The sequence below is a fragment of the Neodiprion pinetum genome, chromosome 7, assembly GCF_021155775.2.
Source record: "Neodiprion pinetum isolate iyNeoPine1 chromosome 7, iyNeoPine1.2, whole genome shotgun sequence".
NCBI classification, from domain to species: domain Eukaryota; kingdom Metazoa; phylum Arthropoda; class Insecta; order Hymenoptera; family Diprionidae; genus Neodiprion; species Neodiprion pinetum.
This window is the reverse complement of record NC_060238.1, coordinates 26,552,594-26,572,629: the sequence shown is the minus strand read 5'-3', so window position 1 is coordinate 26,572,629 and position 20,036 is coordinate 26,552,594. Positions and strand designations below refer to the sequence as shown.

The 20,036-nt window shown below is 41.9% G+C and overlaps 3 protein-coding genes across 7 annotated transcripts; 2 read left to right on the top strand and 1 right to left on the bottom strand.

Moving 5' to 3' along the window:
• Positions 1-3,306: 3,306 nt before the first annotated feature.
• Positions 3,307-13,711, top strand: LOC124223076 (acyl-CoA synthetase short-chain family member 3, mitochondrial). 4 transcript variants are annotated; one of them, XM_046634737.2, is made up of 12 exons: positions 3,307-3,352; positions 9,830-9,995; positions 10,071-10,360; positions 10,466-10,562; positions 10,752-10,960; positions 11,065-11,293; positions 11,368-11,478; positions 11,550-11,749; positions 11,922-12,067; positions 12,177-12,399; positions 12,514-12,689; positions 12,772-13,711. In XM_046634737.2, exons 1-12 carry the CDS (start codon positions 3,313-3,315, stop codon positions 12,868-12,870), a joined length of 1,986 nt encoding a protein of 661 aa, XP_046490693.1. In that variant the 5' UTR covers positions 3,307-3,312; the 3' UTR covers positions 12,871-13,711. The 4 variants fall into 4 exon arrangements, with proteins under 4 accessions (XP_046490693.1, XP_046490692.1, XP_046490694.1 ...); XM_046634736.2 differs by lacking the exon at positions 3,307-3,352 and adding an exon at positions 6,611-6,997; XM_046634738.2 differs by lacking the exon at positions 3,307-3,352 and adding an exon at positions 8,274-8,310.
• Positions 13,100-19,996, bottom strand: Dis3 (exosome complex exonuclease RRP44-like protein Dis3). The gene is made up of 14 exons (XM_046634729.2): positions 19,560-19,996; positions 19,296-19,466; positions 19,050-19,207; positions 18,766-18,971; positions 18,440-18,669; positions 18,070-18,345; positions 17,613-17,897; positions 15,179-15,416; positions 14,826-15,084; positions 14,500-14,743; positions 14,188-14,408; positions 13,802-13,970; positions 13,447-13,728; positions 13,100-13,341 (listed from the first exon to the last, which is right to left on the bottom strand). The coding sequence occupies exons 1-14, from the start codon at positions 19,611-19,613 to the stop codon at positions 13,195-13,197; spliced, it is 2,940 nt and encodes a 979-aa protein (XP_046490685.1). The 5' UTR covers positions 19,614-19,996; the 3' UTR covers positions 13,100-13,194.
• On the top strand, positions 15,399-17,618 carry LOC124223077 (uncharacterized). Of its 2 annotated transcripts, none has more exons than XM_046634740.2 (7): positions 15,399-15,738; positions 15,822-15,998; positions 16,088-16,251; positions 16,361-16,479; positions 16,571-16,869; positions 16,927-17,233; positions 17,344-17,618. In XM_046634740.2, the coding sequence occupies exons 1-7, from the start codon at positions 15,698-15,700 to the stop codon at positions 17,476-17,478; spliced, it is 1,242 nt and encodes a 413-aa protein (XP_046490696.1). In that variant the 5' UTR covers positions 15,399-15,697; the 3' UTR covers positions 17,479-17,618. The 2 variants fall into 2 exon arrangements, with proteins under 2 accessions (XP_046490696.1, XP_046490695.1); XM_046634739.2 differs by having other exon boundaries at positions 15,399-15,756.
• Positions 19,997-20,036: the final 40 nt, after the last annotated feature.

Sequence of the window (20,036 nt, the reverse complement as noted above, 5' to 3'; positions counted from 1 at the left end):
TCCCGTATCACTTTTCGTCCCGCCCTGTAGTCCTTAGGTTTTATCCTCAACTTCCCCTCCTGACCCCGAAGAACTCGGCCTAAGAATTCAACAGGTTGAATCCCGATCAAAAGCGAAAGCCAGATGTGCCGGAATCACGCGTTACGTCCATCACCGACGACCGCCTCCGAAAATTTAACTTGATCAAAGTCGATAAATTCATCATCCAGATTTTTCTTTTCACATCGGGCGGCAAATAATTTCTTTAACTTCTGAAAATTTTCATTCGTACTTTCAACTCCGGCACCGTTGAATAAAAGTGATTCTCACAGCTTCATAAGACCAATCAAAACGTTTCAAAATTTTGACAAATAATTATCCAGAGAATACAATTGACGATGACAAATAAATATTGAAATTCTTTCAGCGAATCGATGATCGAATTTCGAACGAGTCTCGGACAAAATTTAAAGGCGAAACTGTTCTCGATCGGTTAAAAAAATAGTTGCGTCGGTCCGCAAAGGCACGCGAAGTTGGACACGCTACGACTACGTATATAAGACGTGTTGAGTGGAATCGCATTGGGTATGCATGAGACCCGTCAAAACCTTTCGAATGTCTAGAAACATCGCCGTAGCCCTAGAATAGTTGCTCGACATTCACGCGCAAAATAAAGTATATAAGCATGCAAATGCATCATCGACTTATACGCATGCCTATAAATTCCCCACGTTTGACTCGGTGAAAAATTTATCGCATACGCATTATTTACTAGTAGCGTATACCGAATCCGTATTACCGCTTTAATTTTCATTTCATTAGGTTGGAGAATGACTTTAAGGCAAATATACCGACCTTTGACCTCAGCTTCTAAGCCGCTGCAAAATATACAACGCACTACTAATCAAGCCATCGTCCGCCGATCACGTGGCTATCAATACTCATCCATATTTTTCATCAGCCCGTGGAAGCCGAAGAAGCAATTACACCGGCCAACGCGAATGTCAAATTTTCATCTCCTCCACGTAACTAATGAAAGAAAAAATGGTTTTATCAGATGAAGTTCCTTTTTATAACGACAAGAACGATGTTTCGGAATTTAAGAAAAATTACCTATCTCTCAAACATTCATTCTAAGTAACAACCATACAAACTTCAGTTTCGCATTTAAATCACTTTTGGCAAAAAATAATCATTAAACACAGGTCGGTAGAATTTTTTTTTTTCTTTTTACAGTTTATATTTGAACAGATAAATTTTGATTCCTTACATCGAATGCTAACCAGAATCTTCGTTCAGAACTCATAAGGTTTGCTCGTGTCTTTTTTACGTTGATAAATCAAGATTTTGATTTTTATTCGATGTATACGGAATTAAAATTCGTTTATTTAAATATAAACTCAAAAACGAATTCCTTTTTTTTTTTCTTTGTCGATCCGTTATACACCGTTTCCGTATTTTTCTTCCGCTCACGTCGCATTGTCTCCGAGCTGTGAAATGCGTGGGTATTTTTTTGTAATAGAAGCAAAGCCGCAAGCGAGGTTATAATTTCAACTCTGGTTATCGGCAGTTGATTATCGCCATCGACGAGCGTCGGCTCGGCGTCGCGTCCCTCCGACGAAGAGATGATTACAGTTTTGTTGATTAACAACGCGTTCGGCGGTTCGGCCAATTGAATGTACGACTGATTTTACTCGATCTGTGTGGGAAAAAATCGGATCATGATTCAGGTCGATACGCATCCGGCACGCAAAACCCACCTGTAACACCTAACGCCGTGCATATAACGCTGCTTCGTTTATAAGACCGGGCCATTATCGCGATGTTAAACATTGAATAAAAATCAACGCCTGCATTTGCTTTTCGAATACATTGGTATAAATTATCGACAAAATTGACGGCGTCGTAGACTTCGATTCCTGTTACACTATTTAACGGCCAATGTCATTTGCTTACAGTTGTATGTATTCATTCGAATCTTCCCTCTTACGTAAAACCCTATTAGTTTATTTTTATTTCTGATCATTAAAAAAAAATTTTTTTTTGTCTCATTTCCTTCTCATAGCCCTCCTCCGACTCTTGCCGCGTTGAAAAATTCATTACTCCGCACTGCACCGCGGATATGCCTACTTCCTACCTCATAACGGATCGAACAATTCCAGCTGCGGCCAGGCTCTGTTTTAATCTTTATCATTCATCCCTCGCTAGCTTGCGCGTCCGCGTCCACCTGTAACTACGTGCCTATTTCATTCTCGAGACTCTCAAACTCGTGGTTACGTACCTTAGGATGTTCCAAAGAGAATAAAAAAAATTTGTCTTCAAACGCGAATCAAAAGTTTGTTGGAGCATCTCAAATAGAATGTCTCAGCTAAATATGAGCTCTTAAAATTGATATTTACAGGTGCCTATTTTATTTTTTCCATTTTTCACTTAAATAACACTTGAAAAAAAAAACCGGAATTTTTTTGAATCTCTGCTTTTCGTAAGCAGCTTTACTTACAAAAAACTATCCGAATACAGATTCTCACAGGAAATTTCACGCTCTATAAAAAAGTACCGAGATAGAATTTTCCAAACTCTAACCGATCAAGAGATATTTTCCTGCAGACATCGAATTATCTTGAATATCTCTATGATAAAATAAAATAAAATTTTTCTTTTTTTCTTTTGAACGTCCTAACGTACCTACGACCTGTCGAAATACCCACGAGTAATCGCACTTTTTTTTTCCTCTCCATCCCTTCTTTGCAACAACAATACCTAATTATTCTCAAGTTCTTTCTGTGCCAAGCTTCCATTTTGACCAACATTGTCATGGATAATAATAAATCCCATTCTGCTTTATTCTATTCCTTCTCCCGATGCCCTACAATACACGAGGGTAGACTTTCGCCGGGTTTCACCGGTGGTCTTGACCCCGTAAAAATAAAGATTTGGAGAAGGTGCGACGAGGCAGCTGCATGGTAGAATCAACGAGTTGGGCCGCAGAGGGAGTGAGGGGAGTGAAAAAGTTTTTCCGATCAAGATGATTACGGGCACGCTGCTGTGACATCGGCACCGAGCTTACGGATAAAAATTGCTTGGGGGTAAAATAAAAAAAAAAAGCGGAGGAGTTTGCGGCCCGCTCCTCGAGGTCACTCCGCGAGTCGATGTTTCTCTCATCTCGCTCGTCCGCCCTCGTTCCTCTCGTTCCCGGTCTATTTGCTCCAGTCTTACAGCCATCAATGCGTGTGTTTGTTCCCCGCGTTCGTTGGCCGAGCAGCTTATCAAACGAACTCTTAAGCGTATCACAGGGTATTACCCGGCTGCCTGCAAGCTCGGTGTCTGCAGCTTATGCGGCGGATGGATGCCGGAGCAGCCGGGCGACTGGGAAGTAAGTATAAAACTTTTATTCCCCAATGAGGAAATTTCAATCTGTTTACACTTTTGTTTACCGCACGAGTCCGCCGAGGCGAGGCGAGGCTGGTGTCGTTGAACTTTAAAAATTACTTCCGAGGTACGTACGGTGCACCACCCAAGTGTTGATGCGTCGGGGGGAAAACTCCACCCGCCGACCTCTGGCAACCGGACCAGCCTTGCCGATCTAATAGATATAAATGGGGGACACCGCCGGCTGGGCTGCCTCACCACGTACATATCTGGATGCCTGCTCTTTCCCACCATCTTATCACGCTTGCTGCAGCAGATAATATATTTCACCGTGCGTCTGCTTCGCACTGCAATTTCAGCGTTCTCGGCAACACGTTGTACGGGTTACATGGACGACTAACGTAAGACGACGCTTGGGAACTTTGTATTTTCAACTTTTCTCGTGCCAACCGTGAGAGAGTCAGAATTATCAAGCATTCGGATAGGGAAAATCGCACTGTACGTGTAATCGATATGCGTCCCCACGCTAGTTGTATTCTACAGCTATTACGTGGTGTAATTGTGCGAAGCGTATTTTTAAAAAGTACTCGTGTCTTGATAAATGCTTGTGCGGTGCCGAACTTGGTCTAATAGATTAAACGTTCTTTTTACGTACGTTACAGGCACCCCCGGCAATCGTATACTTAGAAATAAAACAATGTAACATGGTGTACAGCTGATTAGCCCCCGTTTGTCGTCCATCGTTATCAATACCATGTAACCACGTTACATTGCCACGATGTAACGGTAGCATTAAAGTTATGTCACGGGTGATAGCATCTCACGAATATTATTATACGCTGTCGCGAATACGATTGCTCCACAAAATCGAGTGAATTTACCCAAAGGTTCTCTGTATTCATTGGACTCTTGTGCGTAGATTATACTTAATGAATTGGAATCTTTTTTCTTAATCAAAAGATCAAGACAAAAAAAAATAAAAAAAATGATCCATTCATGAATTTTGTTATTTGCCAAAAATTTGGTGGACGTATATTCAGTTGAGATCTCGATATTTTTCATTTTGTAGATTTCTTTAACAGTGATATAAATATGGAAAAACACGATGAAAGATATTCTAAAATCGGTATACACGTACTCTAGAAGGGATGTATCGCAACCCCCTAAACGCTCGATAAAATTCTGAGTGACGCTTGTGGCGACTCGGTGTAGAACACCCCACAAACACGTTGCCGGTTATTTCGCTAACGAAACGATGCGACTGCAATGCCCTTATACATACCGGAACGCAACAAACTTGCATTATTTTTCAACGCATTCCTGCGATCCGTAACCTACGCTTAGCTGCTGATAATTTTGGAAAAGAAAGTATGAGAGATCGTCTGTCGGAAAATCGATTTTGGCGGTACATCCCGTGCATAAATTTGAGTTTCCATGCCAACGTACACATTCGCGTTACACGTACGCACATATGTGCCTAGCGGTACGGATGCCGACGAAACAAATTGGTATGTATGTACAGTGCGGGTATGAGTAGTATAGATATATAGGTAATAGAGATATGTGTATAGGTATATAGGTATAGAGATATGTAAGTGCGAATAGTGGTGTACTCGGTTAAGACAGTGCGAGCAGTGACGGTCAAGATTTCGACCGTTGTACATTGCTGGAAACGAATAATAAACGGCATGTGATGTAACGGAACATGGACTGATTCCCTCACCTTCACAACACAAATAACCGGTACGCGTTTGAAAAAGTATTAAAATACGTGTTATCGTTCTGTTTCCATCGCTTTCACATCGGTGAGCCAAGTATTTTTCTTTACACGTGTGTACGTATACACGTACGTATTACCCGTAAATTTTTCGAACGCTCGAAAAATACGATGCGTAGTTCTTCCGTTGACGTACCAATGTCTCGCTCGACAAATATCGTAGCTCTTCTCCGGGACAGACGCGCATCTGTAACTTATACGTATATACAATGCCTTTCGCGCAAGGAGAAATGAAATGAACAGCTTATTGCGTTGGCGAAAAGGATTATTCCTGGTAATTAAGGACTGGCAAACATCGCAAGGATTTTATTCAACCTGCGACACAAATTTTTCAAACAAATTTAAATTCGTCGCAGATGCTGCCCGATTGCAACAGCTCCCGTAGTAGCGATGCCCGTTAAGCTAAAAATGATCGATGCATCGATTAATCGAGTCTGAAAAAATAATCGAACAGGACTCGATTGAATCGGTAAAAATTAATCGATTAATCGGTTATTTTGTGTTTTTTTTTTAAACAGTGTACATGAAACCACAATTTCGTAAATTTCAGTGTGTGTAAGTCTTCGTAACGGAAAAGTTGTTTGATAATTTATACTTGATTATATTTAAATTATTTTGTTACGGAAAATAAAAATCAGCTGATATTTTACTCACTATATCTCTAATTTTGTTGCGTTCTTATTCGTAGAACATTTACTGTCATCTGTGTCTTTTTGATATACATAAATGTATACGTATGTACATTTCTCATGCATTAGCGATTTTAGTACACCATAAGTATATTCTTTGAAAAAGAAAAAACGTTAACAAAGATTGACACTCGTAAATATTCAATATCGTTGCGTTCCGTTTCATGGTTTTAACCAAGAAAATGAAAAATGTCGCAAAATCTTCATGCGAAGTTCGTCAGTTGGAAATCAATACTTTTTTCGTAATGTTATTACGAGATGGTCAAATATTGAGTATTTATCGATCTTATGCATTCTTAAGCTACCCCGATTCCTTTGAAAATACGCCAAGAGAAACCCTGAATTGTAAAGAGAACTTCAAATAATGATTTTTCGCATCACATCGTTATGCGTCACATCGAAAACCTGGCATATTCGGTCGGTTTAACTCTGCGACGAGTCATGTTATTCGTAAGACAATTCCGTACCGCATTCTCACCAACAATAAGAAAATCTCGTTTCCCTTGCATTTCTAAAAGGTAATTGTTGTTGAATCGTCGCCACCCGGTGCAAGTAATTTCGCGGTGGGTTTCGTTGGCGACGTCAGCGTAGGTACGTAACTGGTACAGAAGACCAATTCTTCGGAGCTGCGCTAAGTAAGCGATCGACTAATTTGAATTAAGTCGCTGACCATTGGACTCTCGAGGTGAAATGTCACCCAGGAAATGGACGTCACGTGACGTTTTCCTTGTCCACGTGTCCTAGCGTCTCCACCTGGTGCTCTGAGCAAAGGTTTGTTTAAAAAGTGTCAGTTGGAAGCCGGTCACCGGGGCTGCAGTACTCGACTCTGGCGACTTGATCCTTGCGAAAATTTTGTTCGTAAAAAACGAGGATCCGAAGATATTATTTTCAAAATTGTGATGTACTTATTGAGCGGAGGCATCGTTGGCAAGAAATCGACAGATTCATTTTCGTACAAGTTTGAAAGGTAGTAGAAGAAAGGAGTGTTGATAGGATTCCGATTCATTGGCGAAGTCGTGATCGTCCACCGTTGTGGATCTACAACGTCTTGAAGAAACGGTAACGACGACGAAGATGATGCTGGGAGAAGTGAACGGTGAATTTGTTCATCCCCGGGTAGAGGAGGCCGCGAAAACACCGTTTCAATCGCACGTCAAGGCTCACAGGGTGGTAAACGGAGACAGTGAGTTTTTGCTGCTGCGGGGAGGAGCCCGGCGGTTCGTTGAAAGTTGCACAAGTGGAATTTCATTCGAATCATGATCATTCCTACGCGGGTCGATACGCCTTTCTTTTTTTCTTTTTTTTTCTCGCCGATTCAGTATTCCGATCGTCGATGCATCTCGCGGATCTTTCGATTCGGTTCGACCTTTCGAGGCATACCTTTTTCGTTGAAGTCAAATTCCTTGAAACTGGGTACACGGGGCTTCTCAAGGTGGCTGATTTAAAAAATGGGGTGAGATCTGAGAAATTTTCTATATTCAAAATGGTGGATCCAATATAAGCGAATATGATCAATTTTTATATTTTCAGTCCGGCATATTGGTTCCGCCATCTTGAATTTTTAAATTATATCATCGGATTCGTTTTCAGCGACCTCAAAAACCCAAGATTATCGAGTTTCACTTTTCTAGTACCTACAACCTTTCCGCAAATATCTTTATTCTGTGAAAACAGGCATTGCATTGAACACTTTGTTTATTCACAGCGTTCACTATATTCGCAGAATCATCATAATCCCTGTTAAAACATCAACATTGACATCTTAGATATCCAATTATGCAAAAAAAAAATACAACTACATCTCAAAAATTGAATACAAATATTGAATAACCGATTTAACAAAGATATCTTCTACATGAGACGCTGTGCTGCAAAGGGTTAACGCACATTTTTTCTTCACCGTCTTTTTATTTCTATTTTTTCCTTTTTTTCCGTTGTGTTTTGTTTTTCATTTCGCCTCCGCTTCGTGGTATGTTTACCAATCCCGGCGTTGATCTTATACGCCTCGAGTTATATTCGTTCGACCAAAAATCTAATCAAACTTTTAAATTTAGTGAAATTTTTGAAACGAGTCGAACGCTTTACAACCACGAATGTAGAATGTTGCGCGTGCAGGTTACGCCCCCCCCCCCCCCCCCCCCCCCCCATGGCTCGCCACCGTGTTTTTGTTGAATCGCATTTCTAGAATAATTCTACAACGAGGAAATCGAACCGCTGATTGTGAATTGTTGACGCAACAACGGTCCTCGCTCGCGGTATATTCATCGCCCATTGTTCGATAACATTAAACCAAATCGCATTATAATACCTTACGCACATGGCGCTACCCTTGAACCCACCAACACAAGCCCCTCTACTATCTTTATACCATCGCCGATGACGAGTATTCCATTTTATTGAGTCGTAAGACGTCGGCTTAGCCTTTCTACGATACAGCTACACTGTTAAAAACTTCTGTTGTAAATTTACTAAAAATGTACAGGAAGCATTATTCGGGTTCGGTATTGTGTATTTACTATACATGCATTAGGTAGTTTTACTGCTAATAATTGTGCGATTAGTAATTAATAGCACTGTTTAATTAAATTACCAAAGATCAGTGCGATAAATATCGTGATTGGATATCATTAGTAGTATACCAGTATAGTATTATAACTTTATGGTAAATGTATACCAAAACTACAAAGTGCAAAGTCGATAAAAACCGCTTCGATACTTAATTTTATTGACTTTTTTGTGAGCACCAACGTCATTTCAACAACTTCTCAGTAGTTGTACTTGGTCAAAATACATCTTGGATCGAATAGCAGAATTACCGCATAATTTGTTCCTATCCAGGTTCGAACTCTGTTCGCTCACAATGTACAGATTACTAGTCATACGCCCCACCTGGTGATGACTTCATTTGATTCATAATACAATGGACGGTCTGCACGGGCATGACAAATAATACGCTCAATAATGGTTTACGACTGAGATATTTTCAAAATTCCTACTCACAATACAATTTTGAATGAATTCACGAACCCAATAACTAGCCAAATTCAGTCGGTTTGCAGAACGTGTGAATCAAGTTACGGTTTATTTGTCACAAATTTCGAATTTCATTAATAATTCCAAAATTTACATGGTAATTTTTTAGGCATTGCTTGCATCTGATACTGACAGGGATTTCGTATAAAATTTATACCTGCACAAGTTGAGTAAATCCAGCAGAAAACTTTGTAATTTCTAAATCTGGTTAAAAAACTTTTCAAATACAGTGCGTTCGATATTTAGGAATTCAATTTTAAGAAGCTCGAAATCAGACTAATTGTAGAGCAAAATGAATAAAGATGCACATCGATTGCATTTGCCGCAATATATTTTTAATTTTAACAGTTCTAATCGAATTTTTTTGTACATGTGTCTGGTAATTTCAGCACCATGTTTAGTAGATTCCAAATGCCGTACAGTAAAAGTACAGTAAATATACAAATATAACAAATTTACCACAGCAATTTAATAAATTCAAAATACGTTTTTCTGTTTTTCTAAGCAGGAACAAAAATTAAGAAAATTGATTGCAAATTCAATGAGAATGTTGAGTAATTTACTTTCAAATACCAAATTTTTACTCTTACTAGAATTTTGTGTAGTCAATGTGTAGCAAATTTACGAACATTTTTAACAGTTCTACCATGCCTATGTTACCGAGGGGTTAATCACTCATCCGTTTGATGTACGCCTAATTTCAAAGGGTTTTCAAAGCTTTTAAAACATTTCAGAGATTAAAAATGATTTACAAGAGACTTCATGGGATTTCAAAGGGGTTTTTCAAAAGAAGATATCAGGATTTCAAAAGATTTCAACAAATTTCAAAAGATTTCAAGAGATTTCACAAGATTTCCGAAAGAGTGTACACCAGATTTCACAGGTGATTAACCCCTTGTATGGTACGATCGACGATTGTCCGGTTCGCCCCTCTGTCAGGCCATTGTTAACATAGTAAAAAGGTGAAATTTCAACCTTGCAGGTCATATCGTAAACGAGAACCGTTACTCGTACCCGGTATACGAAGACGTAATCAGACGATCGATTGACCAGCCCGAGGAATTCTGGTCGGAAATAGCCCAATACGTTGAATGGAGCAAGCCGTGGGAAAAGGTCCTCGACGACTCCAATTCACCCCACACCAAGTGGTGAGCCGATTAGCTGCGCCCTCCCGCGTAATCCTCCCCTTTCGTTTCACATTCGTTAAACACCCACGCCCGCAGGTACGTCGGCGGCGAGATAAACGCCTGCCACAACGCCGTCGACCGGCACGTCGCTGCTGGTCGCGGGGACAAAGTCGCCCTGATACACGACAGTCCGCAGACCTCGACCGTCCGCAGTGTCACCTACAGCGAACTCCTCGACAAGGTCTCTCTGCTCGCCGGGGTCCTCGCCGATCTCGGTGTCCGCAGGGGCGACAGGGTCGTCATTTACATGCCTCTCATACCCGAGACCGTCATGGCCATCTTGGCCACCGCCAGGCTCGGCGCTATACACTCCGTTGTCTTCGGTGGTAAGCTGACAGACTCTTACGATTAGTTTTGCAATGCCGAATGCGAGTCTGTTGCCACTGTTGTCAGACAACTGAGCAACAATTTTCTGGAATGAATAATTGCAGGATTCGCTGCGAGGGAACTGGCAACCAGAATCGATCACGCGGAACCAAAAGTGATAATATCTGCGAGCTGTGGGTTGGAACCGAACAAACTTATAAAGTAGGTGCTTCTTTACGGCAAAACTTGAATCGCTGATATCGTGCAGTGTTCGAACATGGTGTCCGGTGGTCTTGGAAGTGTCCTTGAATTTATCACGGTTTTTTTACTGGACACCATGTTGAATTGTGTACGGATACAGGTTGCACATATTTCTGGTTTGATATGCACACGTGGCGAATTGGATAACAGATACACCGGCATACTGAGCGAAGCCATGGACCTGGTTACCGTGGAGAAACCCAAGAGTATCATTTACCAGAGACGTAACGTTTGGGAGTCCCCCTTGTCCCGCGAGGATATAGACTGGGATTTGGCGCTAAAAAACAGTAAACCTCATCCGTGCGTTCCCGTCGAAGCCAACGAGACACTCTACGTATTGTATACCTCCGGAACCACGGGTAAGGAAAACTACTAACAATGCTAGAAAGCACGGCGCGTGCCGATTTCGGTAACGTATTCGTAACAAAGCAGTTAAGTTAAGTCCGTCAATTTTTACGCGTAGACAAACCGAAGGGAATTCAAAGACCCATAGGTGGTCACATTGCATCACTTGTTTGGACCATGAAAGCCATTTATGGAACTGACGAGAATTCGGTGTGGTGGGCAGCCTCGGACATGGGCTGGGTCGTTGGCCATTCTTACATATGTTACGGTCCTCTTTTGGCCGGCATAACCAGCGTCATGTACGAAGGAAAGCCGGACAGGACACCGGACGCCAGCCAATACTTCAGGTTCGCAATGAATTTAAAACCAAACACAGTATTGATAATTCTATGACCCACGATGAAACAATGCGTCATTTCAGAATAATCGAGGAGCACCGGGTCAATGCCTTGTTCACCGTGCCAACCGCCTTTCGGGTCTTGAGGAGAGTTGATCCCGACGCATCCCTGGGAAAGAAATATTCTACCAAATCGTAAGTGTCGGCATGTCTCTCTTCGTACCTCTTTGATTTTATTAAATTTCAATTTCAACCGACCATTTCAGGCTCAAGACAATATTTATAGCGGGTGAGCATTGCGACCTCGAGACGAAAACGTGGGCGGAAAACGTCTTCAAAGTTCCTATATTTAATCACTGGTGGCAAACTGAGACCGGGCACGCGATTACCGCCCCCTGTCTAGGCTTAGGTCACAATCGAGATCTGCCTCCGTATACGGCAGGGATGCCGTTTGCCGGTTACAATGGTACATTGATTTTTTATTATTTTGTAAATGATTTTGGTTAAAATGGTGCATTGATTTTTAATGATCTTTAAATGACATTGGTTACAATGGTACATTGATTTTTACTGATTTTTAAATGATTTTGGTCCGTCGGTTATATTGTATGCTTAATTATATTAATTCTTGATCCCAGTTAAAGTTTTGCGGGAAGACGGAAGCCTCGCCGTTCCAAACGAGCTTGGAAGAATTGTGATCAAGTTGCCTTTGCCACCTGGTACGATGTCGAATTTATATTTGGCCCCGGAACGCTTCAGGCAAACTTATTTCTCAAAGTATCCGGTGAGTCGAGAGGTTTTCTCGTCGTTAACAATAAGCTGAAAATATTCTTCTTCTACCCTTCTCACTTAATTGTTACTTTCGTAACTTTATATGTTTGACAAATCGTCAGGGGTTTTACGACACGATGGATGCCGGGTATATCGATGAGTTTGGATTCGTTTACGTAACGGCGCGTGACGATGACGTTATAAACGTGGCAGGGCATAGATTGTCCACCTTTGCCTTGGAGGACGTTGTTCTTGGGCATCCGGACGTCGTTGATGCGGCCGTCGTCGGGGTTCCAGAGTCCACCAAAGGCGAGATACCTCTGTGCTTGTACGTTCTAAGAGGAGGTAAGTATTCGTAGCAACGGAACACCTGATAGCATACTGTCCAACAATTATCGTGAAATTGTGCAGGCGTTTAAACTTTTAAAACTTTTTACTTTTATTTCTCTTCGCACGAAGACGATGTGAAGAACGAGGAAAAAGTTAACCTGGAACTAATAGCACGAGTTCGCAAACTTATCGGGCCGATCGCTGCCTTCAAACTTGCTGCATCCGTCGAAGCACTGCCGAAGACGAGATCAGGGAAAACTTGCCGAAAATCTATAGCTGATTTGGCGAGGTCGATGCGGATCCAGGTACAAAAAATCATTTACACTGCAAAATGCCCGTATCGATATTTATTTTTTTTTTTATTTTTTTTTTTCACCCCTAATACAGATTCCAAGCACGATCGAGGACCCGACGGCCTATACAGGAATCATAATGGCACTTCAAAAACTTGGATACGCAAAAAACGCACCCGATCCAGAGTTATAGAGGCGTGAAATACAGAGTGTATCTCGTTAATCAAGTAAATCAAAATCACTTACTTACCTCGTGATGAAACATGTTGACGATTGTAGATCAATCGAATCAAATTTAAGAAAAATAAAATCATACAAAGAAAAGGAGTAAAAGAGAATTAAAACTCTATCGGGACAGGATAAATTAGATGTGTTGACTGGTGTTTTGATAAATTTTTATCCGAAGACAAAACTCCTGAACGTTTGTCTTGAAACCTTTTTCTTTCCATATATTTTCATTCAATATTACACAGTCTTCAATATCGTTCATCATGTAAGAATCGAAGATTTTCTCATCTCACTTTTTCTGCTTCTTTCTCCTACCCCTTTTTCCGCCCGAAATTTCCGAGCCCGTCGGTTTTTCTTCCGTCTTACGTTTGGGCACGATATTCGATTTCGGAACCATTTCCGGATCGGATTTCGTCGGAATACTGAATCCGGGGATCTGCAAACGAGTTCAATAACATCAAAATATGAACTATAAAGTGTGGAAATGAACACATGTCTGGATATATAAACATAGTAACAAGCTGATTAGCAAATCTCTTACAACTGGCTTCACAAGCTTGAACACAAGCTTCTCGTGCTGAACGTTTGACCGGTCAAGGCTCAGCTGGACCACGACTGGATCGAAGGAATGGAAAACAATGTGTTCGAATTTCTGGCTCTGGTCTTCCTCGTCATAAATGAAATTTACAGGTGAAACTTCGCCTTTTTTACTAAGATATAAAGTTCCCTCCAGTCCGTATTTCGGTATGAGAATCTGAAGGGCGTTTTTCCTTACAAATAACACGTAACCCTCCTCGTTCTGTACTTTCTCTCTGAAAAACAACTAATCCAACAAAGAAGAAAAATTATTCAATCAAATCACATTATTTGTACAATTATTTCGCCAATTGACTCACGTGCGTATTCAGGGCGACTGAGGCTCTGCCGGCGTACTGGGCCATTCTGTTTCTGTAGTTCAAGTTGTAACACAGCTCGTGGTTCTTCTTCTTGTCAAGTAAGTTGGGATAGGTCGCATCGGCACCTATGCACACGGCGAGGAGACGGTGAACCATGATATCTGCGTACCTGGAGTGCCGAAAATCGAGATATTCGGATATTACGGGTGAACGATTAATTCAAATGCCATGTTTCGGAGGCGAGGAGATTTCCAAGCTATTGGAATTTGTTCAACTGACCATGAGCAGCGGTATATTGATTCGAAAAAAGTCAACGCCCCGGTACAAACAGAATACAATAAATAAAATGCGGGGTTTCGCTTCACCGGATTTTTATTTGCATTCACCTTCTTATTGGCGATGTGAAATGCGTGTAAATCGGACACGCAAGACCATAATGAAAGTATTCTTCAGGCTGCAACATTCCGCTGGTGAAATAAACAGCCTGCATCATGCACCGAGTCGCCAGTATCCTGAGCATCGTATTGAAATACGGGTTATCCTCGGTGTGAGCCTCGTTCAAAGAAGTTGCGAGCTCCTTGCCGGACGCAGTATTTATGACGAAGCCCTAAAAAATTCAGTAAAATGGATCGGAAAATCAAAAATTAAAAACGGCAAGATAACCCCGATTTTTTTTTTCTTTTTTTTCCACAACGAACCCGGTTCCTTCCCGCCTTCACGAGTGGATCAAAGTTTGCCTGAGGCGGCTCCGGATGTCGTCTGAGCATTGAGCACTCCGGAAAATCTTGAACAATTTTTTTTGCCACGGAAGTATTGGCAAGCAACATAAATTCTTCGACCATCGAGTTAGTCTCCCTAAGCTTCTTCGCCTGAACGTCTATGGGGTCGTGGGTCTCGCTGTCTACCTCAAACCGGATTTCCGGTGAGGCCAAAACCAACGCTCTGCAATGATAATTTCCGTATTATTTGGATATCAATGATTTTATGAAATAAAATAATTATGCGAGTTATGAGTAAAATTTACCCGTTCTCAAAACGTTTCTCCTTCAATTTTTTAGCCAAACTATTCAGGCCCCTCAGCGACTTGGCAATGGAATCTTGCTGCGTTTCGTCGTCAATCTTGAGCTGAGCCTCCTCGTAAGTCATGGCTTGTCGAGATCGGATAATACTCTTGTGAAATTTCGTGTCTATTATATTAGCCTTTTCGTCCATTTCCCATACGCACGAAAACGCGAATCTCTCCTCGTTACCACGAAGAGAGCAGAGATTCGAGCTGAGTAGTTCTGCGGGAGATAAGAGGGGGGTAATAAAATCAATAACGGCAGAGAATTAACGAACAAAGGAAGCGTGTTGCAAACGATTGCGCAATCCCCTTACCCGGAACCATGTCGATCCTCTTGTCGACGAGGTAGACGGTGGTGCCACGTGACGCGGCTTCCTTGTCCAGCGCGGTTCCAGGACGAATGAAGTGAGAAACGTCCGCGATGTGGACCCCGACCTCAAGGTTCCCATTTTCCAATTCCCGACAATGCAGGGCATCGTCGATGTCCGTGCAACCCGGTGGGTCGACCGAGCAAACGTCTATGTGCCGCAGATCGACGCGTTGGGTAACGTCCTGAGGGACAAAAATCGGGGAACGAGGCGTCGGTCGAGTTGCTAATTGTCAGTAGGCTTTGGACCAACATTTGACACGCTTCCCGCTCTCTTGTTTTGCCAGTAATGGCAAAATTCTTACTCACGCCAAAGTATTGAACTAAAAATTATCATTCCTAGCTCAGTAATTCAGGCAATAGACGACGGCCGCACAGTTTCACAGCATACAAAATGGACTGTTAATTCAAGATTGGGAACGCCGTTACATTTCGCGAGATATGGAGCAACTCTATAACGATTCCAATGAAAAACACGCATTCTCAATATTTCTGGGAGTTTATAAGGTCAATCCCGGTTCCTAGGTAAAAATAAATGCACCTGTCGCTAAATAGACCCGAATTGTAATAAGCGTGGGATTGGATTCCAGAAATAAAATGAATGTCACTATGGACGATCAATCGAATGGCGAAAGTCGGTCCAGCCTCGACGTGGACCGCAATGTTTCACTGACAGACGTCTTTCCCTTCTGCAATCAATTGGACAAATTTATCAAGTACATTTTGAGCGTCAGAGATCTGAATTTCCTTACTTACGAATACCCCAAGTGAGCGTTAATTATATATCATCGTCGCATATTTTTATTCTCATTCTCATACGAGCCGTTCTTTATTCAGCTTTTATACATCGTTTCAGCATTCTAAGAAATCGGTTGGAGAGCAGCGTGAGCGAGCTGCAAAGCATACTTGCGGAAGTTAAAGAGGCTGTGGCTAACGTGGAAAAGCTAAAGGCGCAAAGAAAATCGGTTAGGAAAGAAAAAATCACAGTGAAGAAGATCTTGAAAAGATTGCGGGATGACGGTTAGTTGAAATATAACCGAGAGAAAGTAAAAACTCCGTTATGCTCCAATCGGTTGATCTATTGATGCGACATAATCAAAGGCTTTTGAAATAATTGAATCTGGTACAGAGATACGGGAAATGGAATGTACTATAGCGCTGTACGATAAGCCGATGTTTTCGCGTTGGGAAAGTGTGAAGAATAGCCAGAAACCAGAAATATTGGAGGGAATACTGACGGACGTAAAAGTAAACGAAAGAAATTTCCGCCACCTCTATAATGAGCATGTGAATCGGGGGGGACATGAGGGTCTAAAAAAAACGTTCCCTTTGTCACCAGAATAAACAGCACGCGTTGGAGAACCTGAGCGTCCTGGTAACGCGAAAACTTAACCAGACGCAAGCTTTTCACCCCCTGAGTGGTGTTAACGAGGCTGATAAACGTCCAAAAGAGAAGTCAATTATTCCACTTCCATTTCCCTCCTTTTGCGCGCCGCCTCCACCCCCATCGAGGCCTCCACCTCCGCCTCCGCCGCTGCCACCACCGCTTTCCGCACCGGGTCCTGTGGCACCATTCGTGGCGCCACACCTGCCGAAGAGATCGCACGCGCAACGTTTGTCGATCCAAAGACGTCGCCGGTAAGAATCCAGACAATTTCCACCACGAGGTTGATGGTAAGATTTGAAATTCAATAGACTCGAGAGGCGGGATGAGAATCTGGAGAGAAGATGCGTCGTTGCCGGGAACGTCGAGGACCTGTCCTTGGTACCCCTGACCATCGGTGAACTACCGAGGTGCACTTTGGCTTCCAATTTATACCCGGCGACACTGTTGGGAGCCGCGAGCAGTTCGAATCACGACATTTTATCTCCAATTAGCGGGCCGAGCACTGCCGCCAGAAACGAAGTACACGAAGTTACTCTGCTGAATAATAACGTGGACAATAACGGAGCTGGCGGGCTGAGCTTCGAGTTCCATAACGAAATGCGAACGGTTTTGCAAGTTCGTTTACTACGAATTAGATTTTGGAATTATTCCTCCGTCACGTGAACTGGAATTTAAGGGGCTCCGGTAAACCCTGGAATCCGCCGACGTTTCATTTCTGTTCGCAGGCTCTTTTTGGAGAACTTCGATCAGCCGCAACCCTTCCTACTTCCGATAGTACCTTAGGCAACGCTGAGGATGCCGAGAACGCGTCGGACGACATGCGAGAAATTGAATTATACATCCTGAGAAAAAATCAATGACAAGCGGTGTTTCCGTGAATTCTTGGAACTTGGTGAAAATGGAATGAGAGTAGAGAAAATAAATGGAAGAAGTATAATGGAGAAAGGACTCACGCTTGCCTGTCGTTTAAATAAAATAAAAAATCAGTACTCACCGCCTCGGTTATCAGCCAGGGTAATTTTGGAAGAAAACTGAGAACCGCGTCTGAGAATCTGTTGTGAGGAATGTCGTGCTCAAGGAGGAGGACTTCGTTCTCTGTTTCTTTGTCGCCAATGTTACCAAGTGCTCTGACAAAGTGGCCCAAAGGGTATCTAGAGTTGCGGGGCCAAGAGTCTATCGCGACTATGATCCGCTGCTTGCTCAGATTCTCAGATTGACGAGTTTCGATCCTTACTCGCGGGATTTTTCGCTCTGCCGGAACGAACATGTGCCTCACGTTCTGCAAAAATCAAACATTGGAATATTTTTACTCTGGTACGGAAAAAATATTAAAATTTGAATGCCGGACTCAGCATTGATAATTTGTGCAAGATGTAGCAGATTTATACTGTATTTACACATATGTGGTAAGATAAAATCAATTGCAATCATTTAACTAGCAGCAAACTCACCCCTTTCACAAGACTGGGCTGCAGAATACCGCAGTATTGTCGCCATTTCCGTCTAATTATGCCTACTACAACCCCGGTAGGCGTTCTCTGAATGTTTTTCGGAACTTTTATAGCCTTCAACTCGGTTTCATCTTCCAGCAAATCACTAGGATCTTCTTCTTCGTCTTGAATAACTAAATCCGAGGGTACACTCCACTGATCTTCGGGCAGTAGCTCGATAGCGACGATATCCCCGTCGACTGCTCTATTCAGTGCGAGTTTTCCTTGCAACAATATCTGTGATCAAAGACGAAGGCCATTGCTTGAAATTTAGAAGATACCAATTGTAAACAGACAAATCACAGTCCAAGTACTTTAAAACAAAGCTCACAAATTTTTCGTATCCTTCGACATTCACACTTCCTTCCAAAAAATTCTCCCTTGAAGCAAGGAACGTTCCTTGTAGCAATTTCCTGCTCTTTATACCGTCGTGAATTTGAGCAGGCGTCAAGTGTGGTGGAAACAGCGGTGTCTTGCTTTCTCCTTCGAGAACATAGTTCCGCTTACACAGCTTGTCTTGTAAGAACCCAGCGTCAATTAACGATGCAACATAATCTTGCACTGAAAGAATAATTTCCAGTTTTTATTCGTTGGGAATTCTAATGACCTTATTATACTTAATTCTAACGATGACTTCAATAGTGCAAGTATACTTACTCGACGCAGCATTGATGCCTTCACCGATCGCTTTATCTCGATTCGCGGCATCGTCTGTAAGCAAAACAACGTCAACCTTTTGCTTCTCTTTACGAGCACCTTTGCTCGCATTCACGTGATTCTGGTACCAAGCTGCAGCGACTCTGATAGCTCTATCATTGCGATCATTTACGTTCTCACGTGGTTCTCGTTCAATATAGGTATCCCTGAAATATTCGGGAGAAAAAGTGAAACAACTTCCCTGTGGCATATTTTTTTTTTGTTAGAGAGTCGAAGATTCTCACTTATGATGCTCATTAACGAAGACGTAAAACTTTCGCTTAGGATCGCCAATAATGTCTTTCAGTTTTTTGTACACATTGGAACTTCTGTGCCGTACCTCTTCAAGCACAGTTTGCAAAATTATGACGTTGCATAGAGCATCTTCTTCGAGAACATCAATCTGAAAAAATAAAAAAACCCACTGAGATTTTGCTACTTATTCAATTGCTTGAAAGTTCTTTAAAGACCGATACTCAAAGCTCGATTACCTGGTCGAGAACTACGTTGGTATCCAGAACAAGATAGTGTCCCTGCGGGTATAAAGAACTTCTCGACTCAGGGTCTTCATCAAGGACTAAATCCTTGCTTTTGTGTTTACATATTGAGCACAGATTTGACCCACACCATATATCATCCCTGAGGTAATGCTCTCTGACAATCTGTGTAAAAAGTGCAATTAGATAACATAACCACAAGAAATTCGTAATCACAATATATGACACCGCTTATCGTTTACTACGGATTAAACAAACCTTGAGAATATTTCCCCTCTTTGTTTTTCTGAAAAATGTTTTCGTAGTCAACATTTTGAAAATAAGTTAAAACTCTTGCTTCGCTTAACGTGAGCGTCAGCCGACGACTCATATGTCACATAACCTCTCTGACCACAACGAAGACGGAATTAACACGATGCGGGTATAGCTCTCCGTATATTCACAATTATCTTTTCGGATAAATTTAAACCCAGATAAAAATGCGTGAGGAAGAAAATTGAAAATAAATACGAAATTTTCAAGTTTCTCGCTCATCGTTGACGCCATAAGAGATTTATTATCATTTTATTGTGTAGCGTAAGCTGTAAGGTGGTCAGAATAAATGATTCAGCACACAGAGTGGTTTTCATTCATCTTTTACGTTCATTGAGATTTATTTTCTGATCGACGAAGCTCACTCAGCTGCTTTGTTTTGATCAGGTGACCTGTTCCTGAGTCACGTGTCACCATCACGCG

What these genes read in the sequence shown, in the direction of transcription:
- LOC124223076 (XM_046634735.2), top strand. Translation starts at nt 9,610, where the DNA reads ATGGGATTTCAAAGGGGTTTTTCAAAAGAAGATATCAGGATTTCAAAA. An exon ending in GTGTACACCAGATTTCACAG is followed by an intron (nt 9,731 to 9,829) that starts GTGATTAACCCC and finishes TCAACCTTGCAG; the next exon opens with GTCATATCGTAAACGAGAAC. An exon ending in AAGAAATATTCTACCAAATC is followed by an intron (nt 11,479 to 11,549) that starts GTAAGTGTCGGC and finishes CGACCATTTCAG; the next exon opens with GCTCAAGACAATATTTATAG.
- LOC124223077 (XM_046634739.2), top strand. Translation starts at nt 15,698, where the DNA reads ATGAAAAACACGCATTCTCAATATTTCTGGGAGTTTATAAGGTCAATC. An exon ending in GAAAAGATTGCGGGATGACG is followed by an intron (nt 16,252 to 16,360) that starts GTTAGTTGAAAT and finishes AATCTGGTACAG; the next exon opens with AGATACGGGAAATGGAATGT. An exon ending in TCGATCCAAAGACGTCGCCG is followed by an intron (nt 16,870 to 16,926) that starts GTAAGAATCCAG and finishes GAAATTCAATAG; the next exon opens with ACTCGAGAGGCGGGATGAGA.
- Dis3 (XM_046634729.2), bottom strand. Translation starts at nt 19,613, where the DNA reads ATGTTGACTACGAAAACATTTTTCAGAAAAACAAAGAGGGGAAATATT. An exon ending in CCAACGTAGTTCTCGACCAG is followed by an intron (nt 19,208 to 19,295) that starts GTAATCGAGCTT and finishes TTATTTTTTCAG; the next exon opens with ATTGATGTTCTCGAAGAAGA. An exon ending in GAGAAACGTTTTGAGAACGG is followed by an intron (nt 14,744 to 14,825) that starts GTAAATTTTACT and finishes TTATCATTGCAG; the next exon opens with AGCGTTGGTTTTGGCCTCAC.